The sequence below is a fragment of the Aptenodytes patagonicus genome, chromosome 9, assembly GCF_965638725.1.
Source record: "Aptenodytes patagonicus chromosome 9, bAptPat1.pri.cur, whole genome shotgun sequence".
Lineage (NCBI taxonomy): Eukaryota > Metazoa > Chordata > Aves > Sphenisciformes > Spheniscidae > Aptenodytes > Aptenodytes patagonicus.
In genome coordinates, this window is record NC_134957.1 from 25,120,431 (window position 1) to 25,136,277 (window position 15,847).

Consider the following 15,847-nt stretch of genomic DNA (forward strand, 5'->3'; position numbering starts at 1 on the left):
TTCCCAAAAGGAGCAGAGCACCTTCACCCCCATTTCCCAATGGCAGTCAGGGTCATTTGAAGGAAGCGGATGCTCCTGTCACAGGGAGCAATGAATGCCTCGTGCACCTGTCAGACTCTGCTGCTTCACTTTAGACATTGTTTTGCAAGAAGAAGGAAAATCCAACCCCTTCCTTGGACCCTCTGTCCCGCCCAGCACAGCCCTGGACATCCCAGCCCAGTCAGAGGAGGATGCACAGCAGTGGCAGGAGCAGCCGGACTGATCCTGCTTTCACTGGAGGCTGCAGAATCTGGTTAAGTGCCCCAGGGGCTCCGAGTGCCCCTCTATGCATCCAAGGAGCCTCCGAGTGCCATTCTGCGCAGCCCAGGGGCCTCCAGGTGCCTTTCTTTGTGCACCTGGGACCTCCAAGTGCCTTCCTATGCAATGCCAGGACCTCTGATTGCTGCTTGAGAGCAAGGCAAGGCAATGTCACAGACCCTTCTCTCCAAACCCTGGGTGTTACAACACAGGTACTCAACAGCCACATAACACTGGCCTGGCTCCTGGCAAGCTTGCAAGAAGACAGCTACTGGAAACGCAGAGCACAGCATCCCTCAGTGGTGGATCTGGTTAAGAGCAGGCTCAGAGGAACAGCCTTTAAACTTGGGGTTTTTTTCTGGGATCAGCTGGGAATTAAGCATCTGAGTTGTTGTGTTTAAATCTGAGCTTTCAAATGTCCCTTCCCTCTTCCCCCACCCCAGCATTGTTCTATGCAAAACTCAGTTTTCTTCTGAAGCTTTATTTTAAGGGTAAGTTTTAAATGACTCATTTTGCAAAGGAAAGAATTGTGCTGTCAGGCTCTTTTTCTTCTTTTAATTTCGCAAAAGGTATTTCTTCTGCATTGGGGAAAAGATACAGAACAGCTTTGGTGAGCTTGGTGAAAGCAACCAGAACACAATATTGTCAATCAGCATACGCCTCTTCGCTTCCCACCAGCCTCGAGCTCTGCTGCTGAGCCTGTTTCATGGTTTCCTGGCCAGTTAGTGGTTACAACACACATACATACAGCAAGCAGAACCACTCCAACTTTCTGTACGTTCTTGCTAATCTCTCGTGTTTTTTTAAGCCTTTGGCAATAATGAAACGACTGGGGATAATGACAGGCATAGATTCCAGGAGTGCAAGACCCTGAATCTTATTTTTCTTCTAACCAGCTGGTGTACCTTAGGATAAAGCTGAGGGACAGGTTTGGATGTGTGAGCTTCATTGCACATTTCCAACCTCCTTGCTCTTGGCTGCTTGTTTTTTAATCAGATTGGAATTAACTGGCTTCTTAGTGTGCGTATGGGGTGGTGTTTGCTTGTTTGGTTGGTTCTGGTAATAGAAAAGCAGTCTTAATCATTTTCACCTTAGGCTTCCAGATCTTAGTGTTTTATTTCTAGAGCACCTTCTATCCCATTTTTTCCATTTTTCATGGAAATGAAGCTCCACTGGGCTACCATGAACTATGGTAGCTCTTCTTTTGGCTCGACTCCCGGAAAGCTCACCAGCTTGACCTAATGAGAAACAGCATGAGCTGCTACCTGGGGCAGTGCTGCTATACAGCGTGATTAGCAGGGATGCGGGGAGCTCATGCCAAGTACGTGGCAGCTGATCTGGTATGAATTTCAAAGCTCTGTTCTTTAAAGTTGAAAGACAAAGATTAAGGGAGATATGTTCCATGGCAAACAAGACGCCAAAGCTGGGCTGCTTAGGGAAGATCTCTGCTAAAGCTCCTGAGTAGCAAAGCAAGCAGAGACCCAGGACAGAAGTGGTTTTGCTCATACCCCTCTCTCTGTCAACTTTTGGGCAGGACTTGAGGGAGAAAAAATGGCAAATACACCAAGAGATTGAGGAGAAAAAATTACAAAAGCAGTGCTGGGATTACATTTAGGAGGGACATTCTCTCCCTGCCTCCTTTCAGAGGATGCATTTTACCGTTCTAGCTCTGGAAGAAATCTGTGGGACAGCCGACTTACCCAGGCTACTCCTAAGCTCCGAGGAAGCCTTGTCATCCCTAGTTCCAGATCTGGCAAACTGAAGATGCAACTGCCAACACTGCGAGAAGATTTCACAAGCCAGGTTTTAACAAGTCCTGACTTACAGTTTCTTCCAAGCAGGTGACTTTGGGGGTCTGTTAAGCCATGATTGCACAGAGATGCAGGTGCGAGGAAAGGTTAGGGCACACACACAAACCTTTCCAACCTGTACCTGTTGTAATCACCTGGTGCGCAGGTGGTTAGATATTGTGGGGGAAAAGGCAAAGGCTAGGTAAGGATCCAGATAAGGCCACAGGTGTTTCAGCAATGTCAGGGAAATGGGAAAAGCAGCTTTTAACCTGCCTTTGTGCTGTCAGCCGCAGGTGCGCTGGCCTGCCTGAGGAAGCACCGAGCCCAGCACTGCTTGTAACCCGTCCCTGAGTCGGCTGGTGTGTGTGGTCAGGGCAGACCTGCCAAGGAAAAGGGAGAAACAGGGTGATTAAAATCAGCAGGGGACAAATGTTTCCCTTGTCCTTGTGGGAGTACGGGACTCCCCCACCTTTTACAGCTGGAGGGGCCTTTCTGAGCCCCTCAGAGGTATCTGGTGACAAATCCACTAGTGGATGGAGAAACTTTCTGTGCTTTCCTAGGGCAAAGGAAACTAACTCCAAGCAGGGAAAGCAGCTTTCCTTTTCCTTCTCTCCTCTCCTCCATTTGCATTAGGCAGGGAGAAAAAGGTCTCTCTGATAAGAGTTTGTAAAAAAAGAACTATTATCAAGATGACTTTCCTTTTATGTTCAGCTTAGGTTTTTATGGGACAGAGGTCAGCCCAATATCCTCCCAGGGTGTGTACGCTGCAGATTATTTTTATAAATGCTGACTTGTTGACTTTGCAGTCATAAAGTATTTTCACAAGAAATGTATCCCCTCATCTCCCTTGCTTGTCACTGGTAAGTTAATTGCCAACTATGTGGATGGAAAGAGATGTAATAAGGTGTCCTGGTTTTGGCTGGGGTAGAGTTAATTTTCTTCCTAGTCACTGGTACAGTGCTGTGTTTTGGATTTAGTACTACGATAATGTTGATAACACACAGATGTTTTAGCTGTTGCTAAGCAGTGCTTACACTAGCCAAGGACTTTTCAGCTTCTCATGCTCTGCCAGCGAGAAGCCGGGAGGGGGCACAGCCAGGACAGCTGACCCAAACTGGCCAAAGGGATATTCCATACCATGTGACATCATGCTCAGTATATAAACTGGGGGGGAGTCGGCCGGGGGTGGTGACCGCTGCTTGGGAACTGGCTGGGCATCGGTTGGCAGGTGGTGAGCAATTGCATTGCACATCACTTATTTTGTATATTCTTTTACCATTATTATTGTTATTTTCCTTTCCTTTTCTGTCCTATTAAACTGTCTTTATCTCAACCCACGAATTTTACTCTTTTTTTTCCCCGATTCTCCCCCATCCCCCTTGGGGGGGGGGGGGAGTGAGCAAATGGCCGTGTGGTGTTTAGCTGCCTGCCAGCCTAAACCACAACGTAAGGCCAGCTCAGATGCTGCTTACATACTTGCTTTAAAACACGTTATTTTTTTTTCCCAGCATTACCGATTCTTGTAACTTTTGTCTGGAGGGTTGAGGATTATCCAGTGGTCTTCCAGTTCTTGTAATCAAGCAACTGAAAAATCTCAGTGCTTGTTTGAAAATAAGTATGTTAATGGTTGTCTTTTATAAGAGGAAAAGCCTGAGAACGAAGCTCAGTGTTTAAAACGGAAAGGAACAATATAATTAGATGGCAACTTTAAGCTGATCAGCGTTAAGGTCCTGTAGGTTGGTAACACCCGCTCTGTTTGTGTGCAGAGCTAGACCTTGAAGATGGGCTTTTGGACATGGCTGAGCAACCTCTGCAGGAAGCAGAAGCATCTCCTCCTCCCCCCCCAGCACGGGACGCTCCCGCAGGCAACCCAGAGGCGTTGCGGACGCGCTCAACAACATTGCGGTTCAGCCCCGGCCCTTCAGGCTCCTTCCACATCTCGCCCGAGGCAGCTTGTTGGTGAAGCCCTTTCCACAGAGTCGGATTACGCTGCCCTGGACGCGCGTTAGAAGCGCAGCCTTTCCTCACTGGGCTGTTTGTAACTAGCGGGTCGGCTGCCGTATTTACCGTGGCCGGCTGCCTTTGCCCCCGCCGCGGGAAGAGGCGAGTCTCCACGGGCTGCAACGCCGCAGCGCATTCGCCGTTCGCACCCACGGCGGGCAGACAGTCGGCCTTAGTTCCGCGTAGTGAGGCCGAAGGTAGGCCTCGCCACGCGTAGCGAGGCTGCCCCCGCGGGCGGCGCTGCGCTTCCAGCCCGCCGGGAGGGGCGGGCGCGGGGGGGGGGGGGGGGGGGGGGCGGCCCTCGCGGCAGCCCCGGGGACGCGGCGGCGCAGGCGGCCCGGCGCCGGGGAAGGCCCGCGGAGCGCGGCAGAGCGGTTGCTACAGCAACGCGGGCGGCGCGGCGTGCTGGCGTCACTTCCGCGGCAGCAGCGCTCCGCCCCGGGGGCGCGGCCCCGGCGGCGCGGGGCAGTGGGCGGCTATGGCGCTGTCGCGCACGGAGCGGTTCCTGGCGCTGCTGCTGCGGCTGCTGTCGCGCGCCTGCCTGGTGCTGCTGGGGCTCGTGGCCCCCGCGCCGCCGCGCGCCGGCCCCGCCCGCCCCGCGCGGCCGCGCGCCGTCCCGCCGCCGTGCCGCCCGCTCCTGCTGCTGCCCGCCCGGCAGCTGGCGGCGCGGCTCCGCGCCCGGCAGGTGGGACCGGGACCGGGACCGGGGCGGGGGGCGCGCACCTCCTGGTGCTCGCAGGCCTCCCCGCGGGGCAGGGGCCTCTGCGTCCCGTGGAAAGTCTCGGTGGCGGAGGGCGTGCCGGTGTGGGGGTCCTGGGGGTGCTCCGCGTCCCTTCCCGGTCTCCCGGCCCCTTCGCACGGCCGCCCCCCCCGCCCAGCCTGCAGCTGACCTCGGTTTCCCCTTCATTTTGGTGTTCTAGGTGACATGTGTTGAGGTGGTCGAGGCGTACGTGGAGAGGATCAGGGAGGTCAATCCCCTCATCAACGCCGTGGTTAAGGACAGGTAAGCCGGGGAGGAGAGGGGACGGTTGGCTTGCCGCCACCACAGCCTTCCTCCGGGCCCCCCTGCCTCCCCAGGCCAGGGTGCTGCATTGCACCTGGGGGCGCAGCAGCCTGGCTGCCCCTGCTGCAGCACCGTGCTGGTGCCAGGTGCTCCCACCAGCAGTGCTGGCAGTGGTTTGGCTGCATGTGGAAGCGAGCGGTTCTTGCAAAGGCCGTGAAGAAGAGCTGGGGAAGTCCTATCTTCCGTTACCAACTCCTACCATGCACTTAGCATCTGCCCACCCTGCAGAGATACCTGCTCCTTGGCAGTCCCTCGAGGCTGGAGAGGAGTGCCAGAGCATCCCTGCCAGTTGCTTCTTTGCAGGTTTGAGGAGGCCCTGCAGGAAGCCCGGCAGGTAGATAAGCTGCTTTCGGAGAGCCCTGGCAATGACTACCTGGAGGAGAAGTTCCCCTTGTTAGGGGTTCCCATCACCATCAAGGAGGCCTTTTCTGTGCACGGTGCGTTTGCCCTTGCTTCTGTCCAGCTTCACAGGTCATGACTCACTCCCTCTCGGCCACGTGCTCCACCACCCAGGGTGGTGGGTGGCTGTGGCAGGGCACTTGGAGGGAAGCAGCTTCCCTTTCCCCCACTCTGCACCCCTGTCTGCCTGGGCTCGTGTGTCTGTGTTCACTTTTAGCACCCAAACGCTGTGGAGATTGTGGTGCCTCAGAGGAGCAGCCCTTGCTGGGGACCTGCTTATCACAGATGTGGTTCCTGTGACCGGCCTTGCAGCCTCCTGCCCCCAGGGTGATCTCAGGGGAGCTGACCCTGACATCTCCCTCCATCTGTCGACCCTGGCACTGCAGGGATGCCCAACACATCTGGCTTGGTCAACCGCCGCAATGTGATTGCCACCTCGGATGCCACGGTGGTGTCCCGGCTGAAGCAGGCCGGTGCCATCCCACTGGGTGTGACCAACTGCAGCGAGCTGTGCATGTGGTACGAGTCCAGCAACAGGGTCTATGGCAGGACCAACAACCCCTATGATCTGCAGAGGATCGTGGGCGGCAGCTCAGGTGAGCCCCGGTATCTCAGCACGGTCCTGCACGAACAGCAGGTTAAAATGCAGCAAGGAAGGAGTTCCCAAGTCCTCTGCACGTTGCTTTAACTTTGTTGCTGGGCTCCTGCGGAGCTCACAGGCCGCTTTCCTGGCAGTGCAGTAGGCCATTTGGAGGTACAACTGCTTTGCACCTCCTGGATGTTACACCCAGCATCGCTTCGGCTCACTCTGTCTTACTCTGCATGCACACAGCAGTGCTGGTGTGGCACTTCAGCAGGAAAATCCCTTTGGCCCACGTTCCCCAGCTGTCCCCCAGACATCGCTAAAGCCAGGGTGGCTCCCACCCAATCTGCGTGCAAAAAGAAGCAGCCACCATGAGATGCTCCTGCTTTGCTGGATGATTTGCACTATAAGCCTGTGGGGTTTTTTGCTGTATTTTCTCCCATGCAGGTGGGGAGGGTGGTGTCCTGGCAGCTGCCTGCTCAGTCATAGGTGTGGGCTCTGACATTGGTGGCAGCATCCGGATGCCTGCTTTCTTTAACGGAGTCTTCGGCCATAAACCCACAACAGGTAATGCGGGCGTGGGGATCTCTTCTCAGAAATGCCAGGAGGTGGAATGCAGGGTGTGGGAGGAACCTGTTCGGGACACTCCTGTGCTTGCTGCTGGTGGGATTGCTGTAAGGGCACAGGCAACTTCTTGCATGGGACAAGCCCACTGCATGAGTGCAACCTGGCCTCGGTAGTGAGGAGCCATTTGGTGGCAGAATGCCAAGCGCGTGGGAGGTGTTTTACCCCTGGTATTGCATCCTCAGCATGGGATGTTTTCCCAAGGTCAGGATCTGCTGCTGGGGTGTTTCCCTGGCAGCTGGTGTCCCAGCTGGGTGCTTTTCCTCCTTTCCCCACCCTGTGCACCTTGCTGTCAGCTTGCAAGTGCTGCCAATGTGTGCAGTCCCTGGGCAACAGCTTCCCCCTGCACCCAGAGGCTGCCCTTCTGCACAGCTTGCCTCGGCTGTAGGCGATGCTCATGGATGCTCACGGGGTGGTACCTAACATCTCCCTCTGTGCTCGCAGGGGTGGTGCCCAACGATGGCCAGTTCCCGAATGCTCGAGGGGTGCGGACCAGCTTCCTGTGCACGGGGCCCATGTGCCGCTACGCGGAGGACCTGGAGCCTATGCTGAGGGTCATGGCCGGTCCTGGAGTCAACAAGTAAGTTGCTCCTACTGCTTCAAGCTGCTGAATTGGTCTCAGCTACTTCCTGTTTGGTGTAGAAGATAGGTCTGCATCACCCAGATTGCTTGTTACTGGTTTCCTTCCTCCACCCTTGGCTTCAGCAGGACCCTTGCAGCTGGGGCTGTCCTTCCCACCACCCACGTGCTCTGGGGAACAGGCAGCTGTGGTCAGACAGGTCCTCTTCACAGGAAGACTTTGCCTGTGAGCTGCTCCAGCCAGCACCGTCCAGCACAACCCTTCCCTCCTGGGGCTGGCCTTTCTTTTGGGTTTTACGTGCGCTTTTTCCTGTTGCTGAATAATGAGTTTTCCATCCCGCACCATGGCCCCGTTTGGTCTTTTCATCGGTCCATGCGACCAAGCAGCCTTTTATGTGCATGTACCAGTAAGGAGCAGAGTGGAGATAGGACAGACCGGGCAGGTCCTGCTTCTTGGTGCAGCCTGCACGCGGTTGCTTTCTCCATTACCACTTTTGTTTCTCCATGGGTCTTGTGGTGCAATCCCAACCTCGGCCGTGGCCAGGGTCTGTAATTACAAGGTGCATCTTGAGAGATGAGGATTTGCCTAACAGCAACAAATATGCAGAAGTAGCTGAGACTGATGGGGTGGGTGAGCAGCAGGTGTCTGTGTGTCTTCAGGGACTCTCCTTCCCACCCTGATGGGTAGAGCAGGGTGTCCTGAGGATGTATCAGGTGTCCTGAGGATGCATTAACAAGTGTGTGAGCAGGTCTGGCAGCTGGGGAGGAGCCAAGGACGGATTTGTGAGCAAAGCACCATTCCTTTTCCAGGCTGAAGCTGAATGAAAAGGTGTCGCTGGAGAAAATAAAATTTCACTGCATGGATCATGACGGCGGGTCCATTTTTGTGTCGCCTGTGGACAAGGAGATCTTGCAGGCCCAAAAGAAGGTAGGAAGGAACGGAGGTTTGCTCTCACTGGGGTGAGCCTGGAGATAAAACCTGGGGAGACCAGTCCGAGGAGTCCCTTGGAGGCGAGGTGAGCTGCTCTGTGCGTGGCTCCTGCAGGGGCTGGTGGGATGGAGGGCTGCAGGCTGCAGCACTGCGGGGGCAGCCTTGAGTCCCAGTCCTGTGCTTCCAGTGGAAGAAAAGTGGAAAGATCTTTTTCTTCTTCTGTGTTAAAGAAGAAACAAGGGGAAAATCTTGTGAGTGGCTGCCAGTGCCCTTGCCAGCAGCACCTGTTTGTTGGAGTGCACTGGGGTGTCCAAAGTTTTTGGCCCAATCTCCATTGCAATAGCTGTATTTTGCTTTCTTAACATCTCTTGTCCATGTTATGGGGACCTTCTGGGGGCACATCACACGGCGAAGGGATGGCTGTGTGTTTGCGGCCTTCCCAGGGTTGCTGCCTGGCATTTAGTCAAGCAAAGGAAACTTTTTTTTGTTTTTCAATTAAGTATTCTGTGCTGCTCTTGGTGCTTTTCTGGAGCATCACTGGGAGTGGCGTGGAGGGCTGTTTGGGGAGCTCCAAGGTTGTTATCAGATGGAGGAGGTCCCGCTGCTCATGGCGGAGCGGAGCGGGCAGGAGCTGCAGGATTCCCTGCCTGGCAGCAAAGAGAAGCTGCTTCTGGGCTCTTTCCTGTCCCTAGTTTCCACGAACTAACCGCAGCGTATCACATCCTCGTGGAAACAAACCCTTCCCGCTCTTCCCCTTAGGTGGTGGAACACCTCGAAGGCAAGCTGGGGGTCCAAGTTCGGCGTGTGGCAATCCACAAGATGAAGTATTCTTTCCAGATCTGGTCAGCCATGATGTCGTCCAAGGACAGCGATGGGCAGGTGTGTCAGACCAAGCTGGCAAAGGCACAAATTCGGCAGCAGCAGGGAAGAATCGGCTGTTTGAGGCCAGCCACAGAGAGCTGTAGGCTTCCCAGACCTGCCTGGGGGCTTTCTCTGCTCCGTTTGTCCCCCCAGTCCTCCTTTCATCTCTTTCCAAAGCTACACAGCCCCTTCTCCCTTGCTTTCCCATGAGATGACGATGTGGCTCACAGCAGAGGAGCAACATGGTTTAGGGAGGGAGAGGCCATTTTAGCATGTTGACATTTTCTGTGCAAGTTGGTAAGTCAGCCAAGCAGGTAGCATCCTGCCTCGCTCTTACCTCCGTACTGTGTCTCCTGGCGTTGTAAGTTGGGATTAATGCCCGGTAGGATGCCAGGACTGAGGCAGTGGATTAGCAGCTTTTCAGCAGCAGGCCTGCATGTGTTATTTTTTCCTTGAATTGTAGCCACTGCGCCATGCTCTGTGCATGCACAGAAGTATTTTGTAGCAAAAATAAACTCTCAGGAGTATTATACCTTGTGCATTCTGCCACGCAGGCAGCGGTGAAAAATAAACCAACCCCACCTTGCTAAGGAGGACATGCCTGGCCACCTCTGCCTCCTTTTTCCTGATCCCACAGCCCTATAACAGCAGTAAATGCCTCCAGGAGACATTATCCGGAGCATCATCCCTTGCATCTTGTCAGAGGAGGGGTACTGAAAGATGCTGCTTTGGAGGGCTCTCCCTCTGCAGAGTGAGGTCCCCTTGCTGTCTCTGGCAGGGAGAGATGCTCCTGCCGCTGCTCTGGATCCGTGCTAGAGCTGTGTAACACTCCTGATGGGCATCTCTTGTCTGAAAATGGGAACAGCTTGTGTTGGGATAATTGGGCAGCCAGAGATTTTGCTGTCATTTGTCAGCCTGTTCTTCCCCATCGCACACTAGCTGACGGTGCTGATGGAGGGAATGTGTGTGTGTGTTACAGGAGGCACAGCTATTCACGGACCTGCTGGCGGATCATGGGAAGCCGGTGTGGCCGCTGTGGGAGCTGATGAAGTGGCTCATGGGGATGTCTTCCCACACTCTCCCAGCTATCGGTAAGGCCAGAAGGAGCCCCAAGGTGTGCGGAGGTGGTGGTGGAGCGGGCAAGTTGTTAAATGAAAATAGTGCCCTTCCAGTGCCCCGTGAAGGGACTCCAGAGTTTGCACTGAGCAAGCTTCAGGCTGGTTTTTTGTAATGACACTCAGTGTCTTCAAGTCAAACGCATGCTCAAGGGGGAGTTGGCTGGATCTTTGATAACTGGGATTGGATATCCTGGCAGAAGAAGTGAGGACAATGGAGCTGCAGGCAGGGTTTGCTCCTGCTGTGAGCCCTGGCCAGAACTGCTGGGGCTTAGAGAGAGCCAGTCAGGGGTCTGCACCTATCTCATTTCTTTAGCAGCAGATACCAGAGAACCCTAATTAGTGCTGTCATGCTGCTGTCTGATGAGTGCTGAGGTCGTTCTGCCAGCTCTGCTCAATGCCAGTGGCTGGAAAAACTCCTTGAAGTGATGAGCAGGCTGAAAGCCTTTCCCTTGGCAAAGCTGGGGAGATACTGCCTGCAGAGCCATGCTGCGTGCAGGGGACAATCCACTCTGGGAGCCGGTGTGCCAGCAGGGAGGGGGACTTGGGGGTCCCCACTAGGAGCTGGGGGATGCTGCGTGTGGCCGGGCAATGCGCTTTCTAGCCTGCTTAACCCACGGTCCTCTTGCTCGCTCTCTATTTCTGTTTGTGCCCTTGGCCTGCAGCTCTGGGGCTGACAGAGAAGCTGATGAAACTCAACCCTGGTGGGAATGCCAAGCTGGTGAGCATGGGGAAGAGCCTGCAGGAGGAGATGGAGGCCCTGCTGGGGCCAGATGGGGTGCTCCTCTACCCCTCCCACCCCATCATAGCTCCCAGGCACCACTCCCCCATATGCATGCCCTTCAACTTCGCCTACACAGGTGAGCAGCTCTGACTTCTCTGCTGGGGTACAGGCAGGGGTCGCAGGCATGCCCTCTCCTGCTGCAGCAGTGCAGGCTGGGAGCCAGGGTATTTTACCCAGAGTATTTCCATCACTGACAGTGGGCTTTGCAGCGCAGAGGGGTGTCTTGCTGCTCCAGAACATGGGACAAGGATTATGGTCATGCTTTAAAACTGGCATTTGTACCTGCTGTCTGCAGCGGGGCAGGTTTGATCTTGCGGAGGGGACGGGGGGGCACCCTGCCCCAGAGGGATGCGCTCACGCTGTTACAGCTGGCGTTGTGGTTTAGCAGGCATCCAAGAGCTGCTGCGTCACTTGGGGTACAGTTTGGGGCTCTCTATGTGGCTTTCCCACGGCTTGAGCTCCTTGATGCCGGTGCCACGTTGCAATGCCTATCTGGCTTTGGACTAGTGGAGGGATGGTGTCTGGGGCAGGAATGTCCCAAAGCAAATCTTGGCATGCCACAGCAAGTGCCACATAAGTGTGTCATCATGGGTGCAATTTGCACATGTCATGTGGGCACTGGGAACCTCTGGCCAGCAATGTCCCCTTGTCGTCATGTCTCTGCACTGCCTGCCTTGACTGCACTGCTCCGGCAAGGACCAGCTCCCAGGAGCCCGGTGCCATGCCTGGTGGCAGCTGCCTACCTGATGTGGGAGAGCCAGGCAGTGATTTATCCCAGTTGCTGTGCTTGCTCTGATGCAACCTTCTCTCTTCCAGCTATCTTCAACGTCCTGGGCTTGCCAGTGACGCAGTGCCCGCTGGGCCTGAGCAGTGAGGGCCTGCCGCTGGGCATCCAGCTAGTGGCAGCCTCCTACAACGACCACCTGACGCTGGCAGTGGCCCGGTATCTGGAGCAGGCCTTCGGAGGGTGGATTTTACCTGGGAAAGTTTAGCCTGGGCTCCTGACACTGCAGGGAGGCAGGGACGGAGACGGTGGTGCCCAGTGAGGCAGCGGCGGGCGCTGATGCCCAGTCCCATCATGGCACTACTTGCTCCCTCCACACCCCACCTTATGCCCTCCTGGGAGCAGCCGGCGGTGCCCCCAACCCCTGGGGAAGCCAGGCTGTTGCCGCTGGAGTCATCTCCTCCCTGCAGCACCCTCTGCCAGGGGAGAGACCTGCCCTCCCTGTGGCCCCTTGAGAGCCTCGGTGCTATGGGCTGGCAGCAGGTTGCCCGCATCCTGCCTGTGGCAGGCACCTATCTTCTCCTGGACATGGATATGGCCGCCATCTCTCTGTAACGCTTGCTGCTTTGAAGACGCTGGGTGAAGGCTGGGGAGGGGAGGTGCTGCCGGACTACTCGGGGACGACTGCCCAGCACCACACTCGGGGCCCCCTGGGTGCATCCATCCTCCTTGGCCTTACTCTGCCCGCGGGGCTGGGACTGCACCCAGTGCACCGCAGGCTTGCCAGCCCCTGCAGCCTCCCTGAGCTGCCACGGGGTTTTCCCCCACCCTCTAACTGAAAAGGGAGAGGGGCTGAGGGAGAGGAGCTGAGGGTGCTGGAGGCAGCCGTACACTCATCTCACCAGCGGTGCTTTGTGGAGTGGATGGTGCTGGGCTCTGCCCGGTGCAGAGCTGGTGGGCAAGGACGAAGGAGCTTTTGCTCTTGTGAGCTTTTGACAGGACTGAAAGAGCTCTTTAAATGCTCCTCTCCATTTGCTGAGACAGCTAAAGCATGTCGTGCCTCTGTCTTCTTCCCCTTCTGCCCCGGGGGGATCACCTAGCCTGACAGGCGTTCCCTGCTACCTGCCCTCCCCAGCTGCCCAGCCTCTCTGCCCCCATGAGCAGACACAGGCAGAAACATGGGCAGCTGGCTGTTCCTGGGGCGGGCAACAAGCATAAGATGTTCATGGTATTAAAAAGAGTCTGTCCAGTTTACTGCCGGCTGTGTGTCCTTGTTCCCGGCAGCTGTCGGACCGGTTCTGTCTCCACTCTTGCTGTGGGATGCATGGAGGCTGCCGATCACTGCCCCCCGGCTGTGGGCGCAGTGCAGGGACAGCAGTGAAGGTGCTGGTGTCTGCCCCAAGGTTGGCACTTGGCCGCTGCTGGGCTCTTGCTTTAAAATGCCTGGACTTGCAGTGTCTGCTCGGCTCCTGGCAGAGCTGAAGGGTGCTGGCAAGCTCTGGCAGTGCCATGGTCAATGGCTCTGTTAGCCTTGTAGCGGTTGCACAGCGTTACGCTCTCAGAAAGTATAAGCTCTGCTGCTTTCTCTCCCCGATGGGCTGCCAAAGGCTTGGGGCTCGTAGGGCGATGCTGAGCCATGCACAGGTTCCTTGGGGTCTCTAGGGCTGAGCAGTGTGCGGGGTCCCAGGTCTGCACACCCAGCCTGCAGCGCTGATGTTGGCAAGGAAACAACCTCCCCCCAGTGCTGGCTTTGCGGGGACGTCCTGGCTTGTGTCTCCTGCCACGTGTTGCCCTTGGTCCTGGCCTGACCCCTGTGCTGCTGTCTTCTGTCCCCAAGCCATTAATGGTCCCTGCAAGGGGGAACATGGGCACTGGGTGCTAAGGCTGGGTGCAGCCAGGGTGCTGGGGGCAGGCTGCATCTTGCCACTCGCTTGCAGGGGGCACTGCTGAGCCGGCCGAAGGCTGCCAGCCTGGGGAGCCTGCAGCCAGATGAGACACTGCCAACAAGGAAGGAAGAAAGAAAAGAAACCCTGACCCAGGAAAAAGGGCATGAACCACCAAAGCCAAATCACGTGCCATGCCATGGGACGTCTCCCACAGCCTCCCAGTGTGATGGCACAGAGGACATGGGCCTGTCCCCCGGCTGGAGGGAGCCTGGGAGCTGGGCAGACCCTGACGATGCTTCCAGCGATCACTCTCAGAGCCTAAGAGGGGATTGCTTGAGCTGAAGACAGTTGTGTTTAGCAGAGCGTTGTGGGCGTGGACGGTGCCACTGTGTTTGCTCCAGCAGGTTCCTGTTACGGCAGGGACCAGATAAGCAACTGCGTGGCCCAAGGTAGGGGGGATCGCTGGTGCTTCAGGGCAATGGGGGATGCGGGTGGAGGAGAGGGGGTTACATCTCTGTGGTCTCAGCCAACGGGGAAACCGCAACATGGGGAGGGGTACTGGGTTTTTCCCTCTGGCCAAGGCGGACGGGGACCAGGTGTGCTGGGGTTAGCAGGGGGCTGGCAGGGACCATCCTGCAGCCACCCTTGCTGCAGTGAAAGTGCTGGCCCCCAGCATGCTGCCTCCTCCTGGGGCAGGAGCCGCCGTCCCTGCCCGCACAGGCAGCTGGGTCCTGGGGTCTCCCCAGGGAGCTGACTTGTGCTCTGCACCTCCGCGAGTCCCAGGAACAGTCCCAGGGGCCCCTTCTCCCTCTGGGGAGAAACAACTGCTGCCTTTGCTGGGGGCCTGCTGCAAAGCCGGGAGCACTCATGCTAGTGTCAGGGCAGGGGGAAACCGTAAACCCACTGCCTGCACTTCGGCTCTGGCATTTCAGAGGTCTCGTCTCGGGGCTAGCAGCCCTTGCCCATGGTTTGCAGCTGCCCATCCCCACTTGCTGGCTGCTCCTCCTCGTTTCCAACTCTGAATGCTTGCAAGGGATGGAAAACATGGGGAAAGCATTTTATACACATCTGCCAAGGTGGTTGCGCTCATAATGTTAATGCAGAGTCAGTATAAAATGGGAAGAGCAAGAGGCAACAGGTGGGAGTAAGCCAGCCCTACGGATGTCCAGTCTGGCCAGGGAGATGCTCACACCCATCTGCCTCTGGAGGTGGCCCCAGGCTCCCCGCCTTTGCCGGGGGACACATCCCCACAACTGGGAGGTTGGCGTCGGTGGCCTCAAAGCCCTTGCACATCTCTCCCCAGAGAGCAAGGTTACCTTCATAGCTGGCAAAAGCAGGGGAAAAAAAATTTCCCTGCGAGCTGAGTGCTGGGGCAAGGCCAAGGTAAGGAGCTACTGGCCAGGTTTCGGAGAGAGGGAGGAGGAAGCGGGGCAGTGTCCCCCCAGGGCTGTGCAGGCCTGTGACGCAGGTGCCTGGCAGGACCAGCCTCCGCTGTGGCTCACACGGACTGAGGTCTCTACTCAGGGCACGGCACCCCAAGGGGGTGCCTTGGGGTGCCCCGTTTCAACTGGCTGGGTGCCAGCATGCATGGCACCCTCCCCATCCCACGGAGGCTGCAGGAGGGCTGGGAGTGTCGTGGCAGGCAGCAGTATCACCGGTTGTGCCAGTGTGAGTCATGCCTGGAGCAAGGCTGAGTCACCACCAGAGCGGTGTGAGCATCAGCCTGGGAGCTTTCTCAGACCCACGTCCCAGTGACACCGGCAGCGTGACTTCTTGCTGCCTTTAGGGAGGGACCAAACGCCATGGGGAACCAGCTAGAGGTGGGTACAGCAGAAGGTCCCTGCAGCACATGCACAGTGCTGTGGCAGAGCGTGGCAGCTGCCCGCTGTCCCCACGGGCCTGCTTGCCACCGCAGCCCTGAGGGCACCTGCCCCACTGCTGCTTTACCCCATCCTGGGAGGCAGCAGGGGGTCCCCCACCACTCTGCAGCAGGCACCTCCGTGCCACGGCTGGGCATGCAATCTCTGTGTGCAAGGCATGCCTGCAGCAGGTGTTGCTGGCCACAGCTTTGGTAAAAAGAATATTTTCTCTAATCCCAGGTTCCGGCTGCCCGTTGTGTTTGTGGGTGGCAGAACAGCTCCAGCACGCCCATCCTTTCGCCATGGCACCCAGTGTGACAGCATAGAGCTGGGGGCAAATAGACAGGGTGC

At 56.7% G+C, this 15,847-nt stretch overlaps 1 protein-coding gene across 1 annotated transcript; it reads left to right on the top strand.

The window, feature by feature from the left end:
• Positions 1-4,566: 4,566 nt before the first annotated feature.
• Positions 4,567-13,005, top strand: FAAH2 (fatty acid amide hydrolase 2). Its single transcript, XM_076347573.1, has 11 exons — positions 4,567-4,773; positions 5,009-5,091; positions 5,455-5,588; positions 5,937-6,146; positions 6,581-6,700; positions 7,202-7,337; positions 8,147-8,264; positions 9,027-9,146; positions 10,108-10,219; positions 10,909-11,103; positions 11,844-13,005. The coding sequence occupies exons 1-11, from the start codon at positions 4,567-4,569 to the stop codon at positions 12,017-12,019; spliced, it is 1,611 nt and encodes a 536-aa protein (XP_076203688.1). The 3' UTR covers positions 12,020-13,005.
• Positions 13,006-15,847: the final 2,842 nt, after the last annotated feature.

Bases quoted from the DNA above. Each gene is read 5' to 3' on its own strand.
- FAAH2 (XM_076347573.1), top strand. From the start codon at position 4,567: ATGGCGCTGTCGCGCACGGAGCGGTTCCTGGCGCTGCTGCTGCGGCTG. The intron at 5,589-5,936 runs GTGCGTTTGCCC...CTGGCACTGCAG, and splicing joins GGAGGCCTTTTCTGTGCACG to GGATGCCCAACACATCTGGC. The intron at 8,265-9,026 runs GTAGGAAGGAAC...TCTTCCCCTTAG, and splicing joins TCTTGCAGGCCCAAAAGAAG to GTGGTGGAACACCTCGAAGG.